This window comes from Magallana gigas, chromosome 3 (genome assembly GCF_963853765.1).
Source record: "Magallana gigas chromosome 3, xbMagGiga1.1, whole genome shotgun sequence".
NCBI classification, from domain to species: domain Eukaryota; kingdom Metazoa; phylum Mollusca; class Bivalvia; order Ostreida; family Ostreidae; genus Magallana; species Magallana gigas.
In genome coordinates, this window is record NC_088855.1 from 4523942 (window position 1) to 4537470 (window position 13529).

The 13529-nt window shown below is 35.1% G+C and overlaps 1 protein-coding gene across 3 annotated transcripts; it reads left to right on the forward strand.

The window, feature by feature from the left end:
* The first annotated feature begins 94 nt into the window (after window positions 1-94).
* LOC105324970 (E3 ubiquitin-protein ligase MIB2) lies at window positions 95-10334 on the forward strand. 3 transcript variants are annotated; one of them, XM_066078166.1, is made up of 19 exons: window positions 95-532; window positions 613-679; window positions 1536-1763; window positions 1882-2053; window positions 2167-2288; window positions 2429-2623; window positions 2714-2853; window positions 2954-3064; window positions 3211-3315; window positions 3521-3689; window positions 4166-4299; window positions 4528-4676; window positions 4906-5062; window positions 5530-5684; window positions 5878-6004; window positions 6255-6464; window positions 7123-7301; window positions 8245-8417; window positions 8605-10334. In XM_066078166.1, exons 3-19 carry the CDS (start codon window positions 1541-1543, stop codon window positions 8799-8801), a joined length of 2718 nt encoding a protein of 905 aa, XP_065934238.1. In that variant the 5' UTR covers window positions 95-532; window positions 613-679; window positions 1536-1540; the 3' UTR covers window positions 8802-10334. The 3 variants fall into 3 exon arrangements, with proteins under 3 accessions (XP_065934238.1, XP_011422559.1, XP_011422561.1); XM_011424257.4 differs by lacking the exon at window positions 613-679; XM_011424259.4 differs by lacking the exon at window positions 613-679 and having other exon boundaries at window positions 97-532; window positions 2167-2282.
* The last annotated feature ends 3195 nt before the right edge of the window (window positions 10335-13529 follow it).

Consider the following 13529-nt stretch of genomic DNA (forward strand, 5'->3'; position numbering starts at 1 on the left):
GGTATTCGGTTGTACATTTAGCATATATATGTTCATTTCCGATATATCCCATACATACTCCGTTTTAAAGTGCGATGACAAATCGGCTTTTTTATGAGTATTAGAACATAAAGAGAGGAAAATTGTAAAATATAGAAGTTTTAGGGATGTAAGAAAATTTTTGACTCGCAATTATATGATCGAGAATATGCAAAATGTTAGTTTCAACCTTTAAAACCTTTGCATAACAAGAGCATTTTGCATAGGGGGTGTGTTTACCAGAAGAAACTTCCGTAAACAAATGGCTTCAAACGTTTAATTTGGATGAAAATGCTCGAAAACATGTAGAGAAATTACTGTCTCATGCGTTATGAATCATATGTAATATAGTTTTTGAAAGCAGTAACATATATGGAATCTGTGAATTTTTTTATTTGCTGCTGAAAAGAAAATCTACTTCCGGTACATTTTTCTTCATATCAATAATGAGAGATTGTCAGACTTTGTCTCCTTAGACAATTCTACATGAGAAGACTAGTAGTCTGTTGATAAGGTAACTCTTCTTCTACTCTTGAGGGAGAAAATGTTGGTGTGTGTATTTATAGAATTCTGATTTCACTTTTTGTTGAACAGACCTTAATCCAGAAGTGAATTGTGATCTATTGGCAAAAGTTGGAACAGTTCTGTGATTTTTATCAATGTAAGAAGTTAACATTTTAGATAACATTTTCATACACTGTGTAAAAATATTACAAGACCATATAATTGGCGGATCAATATTAAATCTGTGATTTAGAATTGTAATTTTTTGTAACAGTGGTTGCCAAAGCTGTTGAATTATAACGTTACTGATCAAGCATCTCCTTTATTGGTGCATTGAAATGTCATGGTGCATTGTTGTTCACAAAGCAGTGTAGTATTACATTGCCATTATATCAGCCTGGAGAATCGGGCTGCACTGTACATAAAGATTAAAGTGACGGCATGTACAATTTTAATGACAGGTTACAAAGTATGTCTTTAAAAAATAAATTGAAACATCAAAATTGTTACTAGGATGTTAATTTTTTTTGTCCATCATGTTAGCTTTAATTAACTTTTTAAGTAAAAAGTTAATGATATCTGATCTAAATATGCAAGTTTGCTCCTAATGTACTTTTTTATAAAATGACTGGCCCTTATTTTTCTGAATTTACCTGGTAACTTCCAGTATCTTGTGAAAATACCTGGGGTCTAATATTTATATGAAATCAAATGCATGATTTTTTACTGTGTGATGCATTACTGAATTTTCTTTCAGTAATTAATGAAAACTTAACATATCATTATGGTTTTCATTGTCTCAAAGATGCCACTTGATTGTCAAATATTTAAAACATTTTGTCATTTCATAGTTTTTTGTGTTAGTTAGTTTTATTCTAAAATCATTATGTTACTTTTTTTTAATTATTGTAGCTGATGTTAGTTTTGTTACTTTGATATGATTAAAGAACCGGTAACCAATTCTTATGTTATTGTTATTGTGATATTAAAATAACATTATTTGATTTTTACAGGTAGTATGGAGGTGGGTCTGAGAGTTGTCAGAGGCCCTGACTGGAAGTGGGGAAATCAGGACGGTGGAGAGGGACATGTGGGGACTGTTGTTGAAATCGGGAAACCGGGGAGCTCCACCTCACCAGACAAAACCGTGGTGGTGCAGTGGGACTCTGGGTCCAGGACAAACTATCGTGTGGGATATCAAGGAGCTTATGACCTCCGAGTTTTAGACAACGCACCCATAGGTATATAATTAGTTAACACATACTAGTAGATATACATAGGACTACATGTGGCTACAGAATAATTTAAATCATAGACCAATTCGGATATACCTTATGAAATAGTTTTTTTTTATATTAGGTGTCAAACACCAGAACATAATTTGTGATGCCTGTAAAAAGCAAGGAATTCAAGGCATGCGATGGAAATGCACCAAATGTCATGACTTTGACCTGTGTACTGCATGTTACATGGCCGACAAGCATGATCTAGGACATGCATTTCTAAGAATAGAAAATGCTCTGTCTAGAGGGTTAGTAGATTCTTTTATCTTCTTTAAAAATTACATATGGTATGGACTGAAATTCTTAAAATTTTAACGAAATGTATTTGGTGTTATCAAATTTCATTCTAAATGGTTTTTAGTGAAAAAATGCCGAAGAGAAAGGACACTCAGAACAGTACCCGAGCTCAGTCCTTTGGTATATTTTCTGGAGCCAAGGTCATTCGTGGACCTGACTGGGACTGGGGCAATCAAGATGGTAAAGGTTAAATATGATTTCCTTTTTGCATTTGAATCTCTTTTTACTATTTTATTATGATCTTGAATTTAAAATCAAAAACAGTTGGTATTTTACCATACACATTGATCATTCAAACCATAAAGCTCTTGAGTTTATGATTACAGGTGGAGAAGGGAAGATAGGAAAGACAACAGACATCCGGGGCTGGGACTCCGAATCTGGGCGCAGTGTGGCCCATGTAACCTGGCAGTCAGGCTCAACCAATGTATATAGGGTGGGACACAAAGGGAAGGTGGATCTCAAGTATATCCAGTCAGCCCCGGGCTGGACTTACTACAAGGAGCACTTACCTGTTCTAGGTAAGTAGATACAGCAAGTGTACAGAATCATCTTGTCAGAATTTGTTATGTGTGTATTTTACATAAAATCTTTTTTATTTCAATGATCAGGAGAATTTACGGATGTTGTGGCCCAAGGTGGCATTCCTTGCCAGTTTAAAGTTGGAGATAAAGTCCGGGTGGACCTGGAAGCAGACATACTGAAGTGTATGCAGGAGGGACACGGAGGCTGGAATCCTCGAATGGCCGAGGTACTAAACATGTCCAACTGACAAAAAATGTGTCTTAATTATTTCTAGACTTATTTGATAATATTCCATTATATATATTAATGTGTCTTTTTTATTTTAGTACATTGGAAAGGTTGGAACAGTCCACAGAATAACAGAGAGGGGGGATGTCAGGGTGCAGTATGAAGGGTGCTCCAACAGGTGGACATTTCACCCTGGCGCTCTCACAAAGGTTATTACATGCAATTTCATACTTCTTTTCTCCCTTTATTTTTTCCACAATTTTTACCTGGTACATGTACATCCTTAATGAGATAAAAAATGATGTCTCAAAACAATTCAGCCAATCACTGACCTCTCGTGTTTGTTGGTGTCAAGGTTCATGTGTTTGCTGTTAACGATTGTGTGAGGATCTCAGACAACATCCATCAAGTGAAGGAGATGCAGAAAAGCCACGGCGAGTGGACAGAGAACATGAAAACAGTGAGTTACTGGCTTCTTATTGCTGCATTCAATGCTTTGAATTCATAGAATGGAAATAAGTGAAAACGATGGAATTTCCTTCACCTAAAAACTGCTACAGAAATGAGGAATAGATCAATAAAGGAAGTAGAACATACAAACCATTAGATTTTATTTATCACCTGAGCACTGTATGGTATCTTGATAATACATGTTCCTGTTACAGACCCTGGGTAGAGTAGGCAGAGTGTTAAAGGTTTACGCCGATGGAGACCTGCGGGTGGCAGTGGCCAATCAGACGTGGACGTTCAATCCAGCGTGTTGTTCTATTGTTCCGTCAATAGAGCCAGATAATAACAACACAAATGGCGGACATGAACAGCGAGATCACTCAAGTAAGTCTTATAGCCAAATCTCAATAAAAAATACAGGTCTTCAGTACATACAATGTTCTGCACACAGGCGCATGACGACAGGACAGACACCCCACTAGTTAGATTAGAAGTCATAAAAGGATGATCTAATGGGCAAAAAAGGAGTCTATACGTGGGGGTGGAGGAGGGATTGAGGGGTGGTCCTGTCCTCAAGCACCCTCATTCATCAACATCTTTAAACTATTGATGACTTTGCTATACATGTACTTAACAAAATATAGGTATATAAGACAGCTTTTTAGTTTGAATGATTTTTCTTTGTTAATACATATATGTTTAGAAGAGGCTAAACTGGAGCAGATTAAAATATTTCATTATTTACCCTGAGAAACTTTTTATTCCTTATTTTTTGCCTTTCCCTTTTTCTGATACATATATCCTTAGTAACCATGTAAGTACTTGTTTATATCAGCTAATGGTCTTTATTATTTTTACAGCAACCCTCTCTGACCTTTTGGAGCAGTTGATGGACATCAGAGCTGATACCACCGGCCCTGAGAGATTGGTCAGGGAGGCTGCTCAAGGTCATGCTGATGCGGTCAAGGACATTGTCACAAAACACCCAGATAAGGTCAGTAGCGCCATGCAGTCACTTCAAACTGTGTATTTACAAGTTATAGCAAAGGAGAAAAGGATAAGTATACTGAAGTATGTGTTGATACTTTTTATGTTGCTTTGTTAATGTTTTTATAATGTTTCTGTTTGTGACACTAAGGCGTTTGATTGATTGAAGAGGTTTGACAAGTACAGTTTGTGATGTTAAAAGACTGACCACTCAAGGTGTTGATATCACTTGTAGGTGGACCAAAAGAGTTCTGGGAAGTCGGCTCTCCAGGTGGCCAGTCATCAAGGTCACAAAGAAATCGTTCAGATCCTCCTGACTCACAACGCTAAGCTCACCGTACAGGACGAGGACGGTGATACAGCTCTCCATTACTCCGCTTTTGGGTGTGTTTTTTAAAAAATAATATACAATCATTAATTTTGTTGGACTTATTTTAAGCTATATAGATAAAACATTGCATATTGTACAGCTGAAAATTGCAGTAAGGTAGGAAAGTTTAGAATAACAGTCAATTAATCAAATGTCAATCCAACTTGAACTTCAATAAATGTGGATCTTTGTTATTGTTGAGAACTGTTATACTGATGGTTTGTAAATATCTCTCCTTGTCAGAAATCAACCTGAAGTGATGGAACTTCTACTCAAGAAAGGTGCTCAAATTAATGCATTGAACAATGGCGGATGTAGTACATTGCATGTGGCTGTCAACAAACAGCATGCGGAGTGTGTCCGAATCTTGCTTAAAAACAAGTGTAATGTAAACATACAGGTAAACAAATCAGAAAGGCTTGTACTGTAAAGAAAAGACATTTTATTATTATTTTTTGTCAACAAGTTTCTGTGCTTTTGATGAAACGAGGGAGATGATTTATGTCATTAAGAATCTAAATTTAGAGAAGAGAATTTAACTGAGAGAAAATTTACATGTTGCTATAACGGAGAGGTAGATATGCCAGGTTGCATTTTTAGGAGTTTGCTTGGTGCATGTAAATCTTTGTATTGCTGAACCAAAATTTGCTTGATTATTTGTTTTCTGAAGATAACTTTAAATAAGAGCATTGAAAGTGAATAAAGCCTAATGGAGATATTAGTGCAGGGCATTACATGCACAAGTATGATGCCTTCTGTTAGCTGTAGGGATATGCAGTGTGATTCATAGATCTGACTGGAGACTTGTAAGATGAACCAGTTGATGCTGCCTATTTGTAATTTGACAGTGAGTCTTCTGTGTTGTAGGATTCTTATGGCGACACAGCTTTACACGACGCCATCGGTAAAGAAAAGCAGGACATAATAGACGGCCTGATTAATTACCCAAGTATTGACTTCACTCTAAAGAACAAGCGAGGATTCAATGTACTGCACCATGCTGCCCTAAAGGGAAATAATTTGTAAGTTCATTACCAAATTTAACCCCTTCACCACTCTAAATAAATTTTATAGGTTTTTTTTATATTTTTGTTTACAAGTAATTTCAGTCATACTATGTTGGCTACTTGTATTTGGGATTTGAATTGCTAGGCTGGTAAATGAGAAGACATGTATGGTCCTATATTTCCATGTATATCAAAAATTTTATTACAGTGCTACAGAGAAGATTCTTCAAAAATGTCGACAGATCGTGGATATCAAGAAGGATGATGGATTCTCTGCTATTCATTTGGCAGCACTAAATGGACATCGAGATGTCACCTTTTCACTTCTGACACTGGTCAGTGGCTCATTATCTAATGTAAAACAGATAACTGAATATGTTTGTAGTGACTAACATTATCTTATTATATTTTCAAAATTCAAACTTATGCTTTTAATATTTAAAAAAGGGTACCCTTCCTTACTGAAATGTATTTGTAAATTCTAAATTTTATAAGAAAGATCGATCCCATTAGAAATACTGAAGGTTTCTCCATCTGTAAGGGTAATGGAAGAGTCATTTAAATGATGTATTATTGTGTCTGCAGGGCCAAGCTAACATCGAGATCAGAAACAACCGCCAGCAGACTCCGCTACTTCTGGCGGTGTCTCAGGGCCACACCTCCATTGTTGAGCTCTTGGTCAGCAGCGGTGCTGACCTGAGGGTGGAGGATGAGGATGGAGACACCACACTCCACCTGGCACTGATGCGGCAGAGTGTGACCTCAGAACAGGAGAACACACCAATGTTGGATTCGGTAAGTGTGAAATCTGAACTGTAAAACGTGTAATTGTAAGGTTTTGTAAGTGTGACCTCAGAACTAAAAGAGGTTAGTGTATGATGCTGTAAATGACACTTCAGAATTGTTTAACATGGAGACATGTAAGTGTGACCTCAGAACTTTGAAACATCGCAATGTAAGGTTCTTTAAGTGTTACATCTGATTCTTCAAGTTCTTTAAGTGTGGCCCCAGAATTGCAAAAACATGCCAATGTAAGGTTTTGTTAGTGTGATCAGAATTGTAGAAGATGCCCAAGTAAAGTTCTGTAATTGTGAACTGTAAAAGATGTCAGCAAGGTTCTGTTAGTTGACTTCAGAATAGTAATCCATTTAGTGTTATATTGTGTGTATGTGTTAATGAATAATTTGACTGCAGATTTGTAATACATGCCAATGTTCTATTACAGGTACCGTAATTTGACATGCTTATTTTCATTAAGTATGAATGCGGTTTTTGTACCTTCACTTGCTCAATTCTTCCTTCACACTATCAATCTTTGGTTCAGAGTAAAAAAAAAAACCAATTTGTATATTAGACTTTTTTTATATTTCATTGCTGCACAGTAATTTTAGTTCCTGATCATGCCATGTGTACATGTATGTCTGTTTCAAATACTTTTGTTTTGTTTTGAAAGATTCGAGAACATTTAGAGAAGAAGGGTTTGGAGGACATCACCTGGGGAATTCTGATGACGTGTTACCTGGCGGAGAAAGGAGCCGACCTGTATCACAAGAACCACCAGGGAAAGACCCCCCTCAGTATCATCGGGGACTCCAAAACAGAGGAGGTGGTGCAGGAGTATGCCACTGGAAAGTGAGAGCTCTTCACTTTACAATGTCAAATTACTGTAAATTTCTCTAGGAATTATGAGATGACTTGTTGATGAAGACATCGTGGATTTTCCCCTTTCATTCATCTTAATTGTACTTCTTTGTCAGGCTTGTGTATTTCATTTAAAGCTGCATGGTCCGATTTTTTTGCTCTTATGGTATCAATAATTTTCCATACAAACCAATTATCTTAGAAAGTTATAGACCTTTGCCTATTAACACCAGCAGAATCGGTCTCCTTTCAAAGTTAAAAATATACAAAGTAAATAAGATAATTTCTTTATGGGCATAAAGAAAAACAAACCAAATTGCATCATGTGAATATTTAGAAAAGGAAACCGTTTGGTTTCGTCCCCTGAATGTTTGGGTTTATTCAACTCGCATGTTATGCATCAACTGTAAACAAAACAAACTTTAGAAATTCATGTATTAGTAAACAAAATGTACACAGGTTTATTTTTGATTTGCCAAATTATTACAATCACAGCCGCCTCGACATCGGGGGCGAATTTTGATATGAGGCGAAATAACACGGTACCTCTTTATGTCATTTGTTTTGTTAACAAATTTATTCATCTTTTTTTTTATTCTTGATTGACAGGGAAAACTACCGCAATATCTTTAATTATGCACATACTTAGTAACTATCTTTTAAAACCGTTCACAAAATTTGATATGAAATCAGACCAAGCAGCTTTAAAGATCACCAAAAAAGTGACGGAAAAACACATCTATATTAATTTTCTGAAATTAAATATGAAAGACATAGTTTTACCCATAACAATCATTCTAGCAAATCACAGCTTTCCTGCATCTTTTGACTTTGATTTGATTTAACCTATCTTGCTGGTTTCTTCTGTATGTAATAACACTACAAAATGCTACACCTAGGATCCTTATATCATGCCTTGCTTTCTATATTACAGTGTCACCAACATTCCCTCCTCGGAGAAGGAGTGTATTATTTGTGAGGATCAGCAGGCCAGTATCAAGTTTGAGCCGTGCGGACACGTCGTGGTCTGTCAGGAGTGCTGTCAGAGGGTCAAGAAAATCAAACGATGTTTTACGTGCCGCGCCAACATCGAATTCAAGAAAATAGGTACGCAACATCTTGTATTCTAAATCCTACTCAGTACTGCTAATTTTATCTCTTTTTAAGGTGTTTGTTATGAAGTACATGTAACCAAGACACATCATCATAGAATTGTTTTACTTTTTATGCAATGTTAAGTTTAACTTTGATTAACCTGTTATTTTTTATTTGTATGATTTTTATGGTCATTCAGGTGACAAGGAATTGAGTGAACCGATTGACAATCCGTCAACGGATGAAGACATTACGGTGTGTACAATCTGTATGGAGAGAAAGAAGGACACGGCTTTCCTGTGTGGTCACATGGTATGCCATGTGTGCGGGGAGTCGTTGCGGAACTGCCACATGTGTCGGAGAGTCATCACCAAGAAGATTCCAATCTATTTATAGATCTTATGGATACATATTGTTTATGGTTGTTTCTACAAATAAAATGATTGACTTCAGGGGCATCCATTTTTGGAAAGCACCTGATCAGAGACATAATGTCAATAGACAAGCACTGTATATGAATTACAAATGTTTGGGAGTTTTTATTGCTCTATAGAATTGTATTGAATTATAGCACATGTAATGTGTTCTGTGTGACTGTGCAATTGTGTGGAGATTTGTACATGTGGTTTTTTTTATGCATTTACATGAAATAACTACAATATTGTAACATTAGTGGCATTTTTTCTGCATGAATTCATTGAGTTTTATGATAATTTATGACTCTATTACAGCTTATATTTGCTTATGAATTTATTATAAGTCACTCTAAAATTAAATTAGTTTTTTTGATAATTTTCTGTTAATGTTGAAAGTAAGAAGACAGCTAACAAATAAGACAGTATGTCATATAAAGAAAGAAATGATTTTGGTCTAGATTTGAGGAGGATGAATAGTATTCTGTGATAGAGTGGTCTCCCTTGGTGAGGCTCTCCAGGGGTTCACAAAGTGTGATAGAAGGATTGGACTCAACTGTCCGCTTCATACAAACTGTGTATTTGATATCTTTTGTTGTTGTATTTGATACACTACATTCGATGTAAACCATTGCTTTTGTTTATATGCAACCGTTCGTCGTCTCTCTCTCTCTGTCCTATTTTTGTGTGATACTTTCTCTCTCTTCCAGTAATGTGCCTGGCTCCAATGTTGGGCATTTTCGCACATGTAGTTTGTTTCCTGTTTGCTGAATGCATGTAGCCATCCTTGTAATCTATTTGAAATTATAGGTAAGATCTGCTCTCTTAACGCGTAAGTGAACGGATCTAACATCTTATTTTTAATTAGATTGCTAACAATGGTTTCTTATCAGAAATTACAATAATTAATAAACGATGGATTTTATTTGTGCAAGCTTTGATAACTATTACCTTTTGAAACTTAACTTTATTTCGAAGAAAAAAAAGTGTTATACTACAAAGAACCAAAGAGAAAATGCTTGTTTCTTCATATTGTAAGGAGATGAACTGCTTCCTGTGGAGAGGGAAATGAGACTGCATGCATTCAACCACAGGAACTATAGAAACCTGTTTAATTTATTTATTATTTTATATAATTGATGGTCTATTTCTTGTGTTGGAATTATGTTGCTACCTCTTTGAATAAGGCATGTCCGTGATACGATTATAATGATGACAAGAACACCAAATCATGCACTACTGTAATTAACTGTAATTAAGTAGTGGGGTTCAAACTGAGAAAATACCTAAGATAGTACGATGCAAGGAGGATTTATATAGACATTTTTATTTGACGATTTTTTGTACACCAGGTTATGTTTTCATTATTGATATAGACCTCTGTAATAATTTTATCTATTGATAAGTGTACAACACCTTGAATGGAGAATTTGTTTTGAATGTTTAAACATATGATAGTGCTACTGAATCAATACAACCTGGGGTTATTTTAACCAATAAATGTGTCATTTAGAAGGCTTTGTGTTCAGTTGTTCACTTGCATTGTAAGGTTATCATGACATCTAGATATAAAAAAGATTTCATTGCTGTATACTACTCACACAGACTCCTGAAGATCAAAGTCTGCTACAGCACATATACCACCCAAATTAAACTTGGTATAAGAGGATGAATGAAAATGACACCACAAAACCGCCACACAGGCTAGATTGGATTATAGAAGATATTAGACTGTGAAGAGATCAGTATATAGCAGACAATGCTCCGTAAAGTTACCAAACTACAATAATTAATGCATAGCTTCATTTATAATGTTTTAGACGGATTATGAATTGAAAAGGCGTATTTCTCAAATTCTTCAATATCAACAACATAAAAAAATTGTAGATTTAGTTTTAAGTTCGTACGTGTGAGTAAGTGCCGTTTCTATAATACTAGTATATACCACAGGCACCTGACGTTAAATGTTTCTATTGTAATTACCGGAAAAATATCCTGTATTACGAATGCCCATTGAGATTATTTTCGTAGATAATGTTTTTTTCGTGAATAAACTCGTAAATTTCGTGAATAAATGCGAAATTTTCGCGAATGAACAAATTACTTCACATATTAACACAAAACTTTCGCGAATAAACGCGTAACTTTCGCGATGTTACGCGAAACGTTCGTGCAAAAAAAGTGTTACATTCGGGTTTACACTAAACAGTAAAACTACGAGATGCAATAAGTGCATTTCCAACCAATATCGGTTCAATATCACGTAAATATTTGGGTTTTTTTAAATGATAAAAGATATATAATACACTAGTGATATATTTCAGTACATATATTTAACAGTAATGTTACATTTATCTTCATATTTATAAGTGCTTCCAAAATGATAAAAGAAGTTTAAAATGAAATCATAGAGGAATTAATATTTATACAAATATGAATATTTATAGCTTATTTTAATCAAATATCATTGTAAAATAAAGGATATCTTTTTTTTAAAAATGTTATATATACATATTTGTGATACCTCCGCGACATAAATTAACGTCTAGTTTGACGGTTTTATATCAGAAAAATAAGTATCAAGCTTAGAATTGAAATAAGTTCAATGTACACATTTTTTCAAGTTATTGTTCAAATTCAAATAACGTAAATTTGTCCTCGAAAATCACCTACAGATTTCCTACGTTTGAATTTGTATTAATTTCAGAAATAAGATAATTAACTAGATCGTTCTCGTTGCGAGCAACGAGTGGGTCTTCCGTCCGATTTTTAAGTAATTGAGATAAAATCCTTCACATTTAAGACTAAATTACTCAAAAAATTAGGGAACAAAATTTCGGCACCCGAGGCTTGAACCCTGGTCGCCTGGGCACATGTCCACGACTCTAACGACTGAGCTACTCAAACTCTCGCTTCAGGTCTTTGATGCTTAATATCTCGGGGACACATCAATCGATTTCAAAACAAATTACATATTCTGAATCAGTAAAAAAGTCTCTATCAACCCGTTAGAAAAATATATAAAAAGCAAAAAGTTGAAAAAACCGATTTTTTATCTTTCCTTCCGGTGACGACCGGAAGTGACGGCGGACGTTTTTATGACCATGTTGCAACAGGTACAATTTATGTCTATCCTCACTGAAAATTTCAGCCCTATATCTTTATTCGTTTTTTGGATCTCTAGCCGACAAAATTGACTTTTAAAAATCGTAAACGGGCGATAACTTCCGACCGGAAGTGGTTATCAAAAAATTGAAACGGCGGTACAAACTTCAGATGCCGACACATCAACCCTTAAAATTTGAAGAAAATCGAATGAGCCATCTTCGAGAAATCGCCTGCACAAAATTTGTAAGACAAAAAAAGAATAAAAAGAAGACTAGAGCAAAGCTCGTTGCAAAGCAACGAGTGGGTCTTCCGATAATGTCAAGAGTAATGCTTGATGTTCCTGCAAGAAGCAGAGTGTTTAAATTAATAACAAGAGCAACTTAAAAGTAAAAGATAAAAATAAATACGAATGATACTATGTACGAATTAACAAAAACCTTAACGATTCTAAGAACGACTTAACAAAAATATAATTCCGAAGGTGTCAAAGTACTTAACAAAATTCGAATTATTTTTGGTACGAGTTGGAATTTTACGCTATTTTTAAAACCAAAAACGCAGAATCAAAATTTCTGAAAAATCAATTTTTAAACCCCGATATCTGTTATTCATCGTCCGATTTAAAAACGGATTTTAGTTTTGTACTCATCATGAAAATTACCGTAGGTTACATATGTTTAATTTTTAATTTTGAAAAACAATGAAAAACTAATACAAGAGGCAAATGGGCCACATCTCTTACCTGAGGAACAATAGGTATGATAAAATCAGCTTAATGGGGTCACAATGCAAACTACCTGGACAATGTACAATATTACATGTAGATCCTGTATAAATAAAATCCATTTTCCCCCCTAAATATTTTTATGTATATAATCATAAGTTCCTTTTCTAAAAGGATGATTTTATATTGATTTTATAGTCATATCGCATGTTGAGTATTGCAGTTCTCAAAAAGATCCTGAACAATAGTTTATATATGTATCATTATATTATATTCATATACTCTGAACCTTCTTGTGAGGCCAAAGAACTGTCCTGGGGCCAAAGTCTTAACAATTATAAAGAATCATCTGGCTGATTAGTTTCGGAGAAGAAGATTTTTAAATATTTACTCTATATATTCCTATGTTAAACTTTGACCCCCCACCCATTGTGGCCCAAACCTATCCCCGGGGTCATGATTTTCACAACTTTGTATCTAACACTACATGTACCTGAGGATGCTTCCACATACATGTAAGTTTCAGCTTTCCTGGCTGATTAGTTTCTGAGAAAAAGATTTTTAAAGATTTTCTCTATATATTCCTAATATGTAAAAATTCATTCCCCCCATTGTGACCCCACCATACCACCTGGGACTATGATTTGAACAAACTTGAATCTACACTACCTGAGGATGCTTCCACTTTAATTTGAGCTTTTCAGGCCTAATAGTTTTTGGGAAGAAGATTTTCAAAGATTTTCTCTATATATTCCTATGTAAAACTTGATCCCCCTCTTATGGCCCCTCCCTACCCACGGGGACCATGATTTGATCAAACTTGAATCTACACTACCTGAGGATGCCTCCACACAAGTTTAAGCTTTGCAGGCCGAATAG

Coding starts and splice junctions, on each gene's coding strand:
- LOC105324970 (XM_066078166.1), top strand. CDS start 1,541: ATGGAGGTGGGTCTGAGAGTTGTCAGAGGCCCTGACTGGAAGTGGGGA. Junction 3,065..3,210: donor ACCCTGGCGCTCTCACAAAG/GTTATTACATGC, acceptor GTTGGTGTCAAG/GTTCATGTGTTTGCTGTTAA. Junction 3,690..4,165: donor TGAACAGCGAGATCACTCAA/GTAAGTCTTATA, acceptor TTATTTTTACAG/CAACCCTCTCTGACCTTTTG.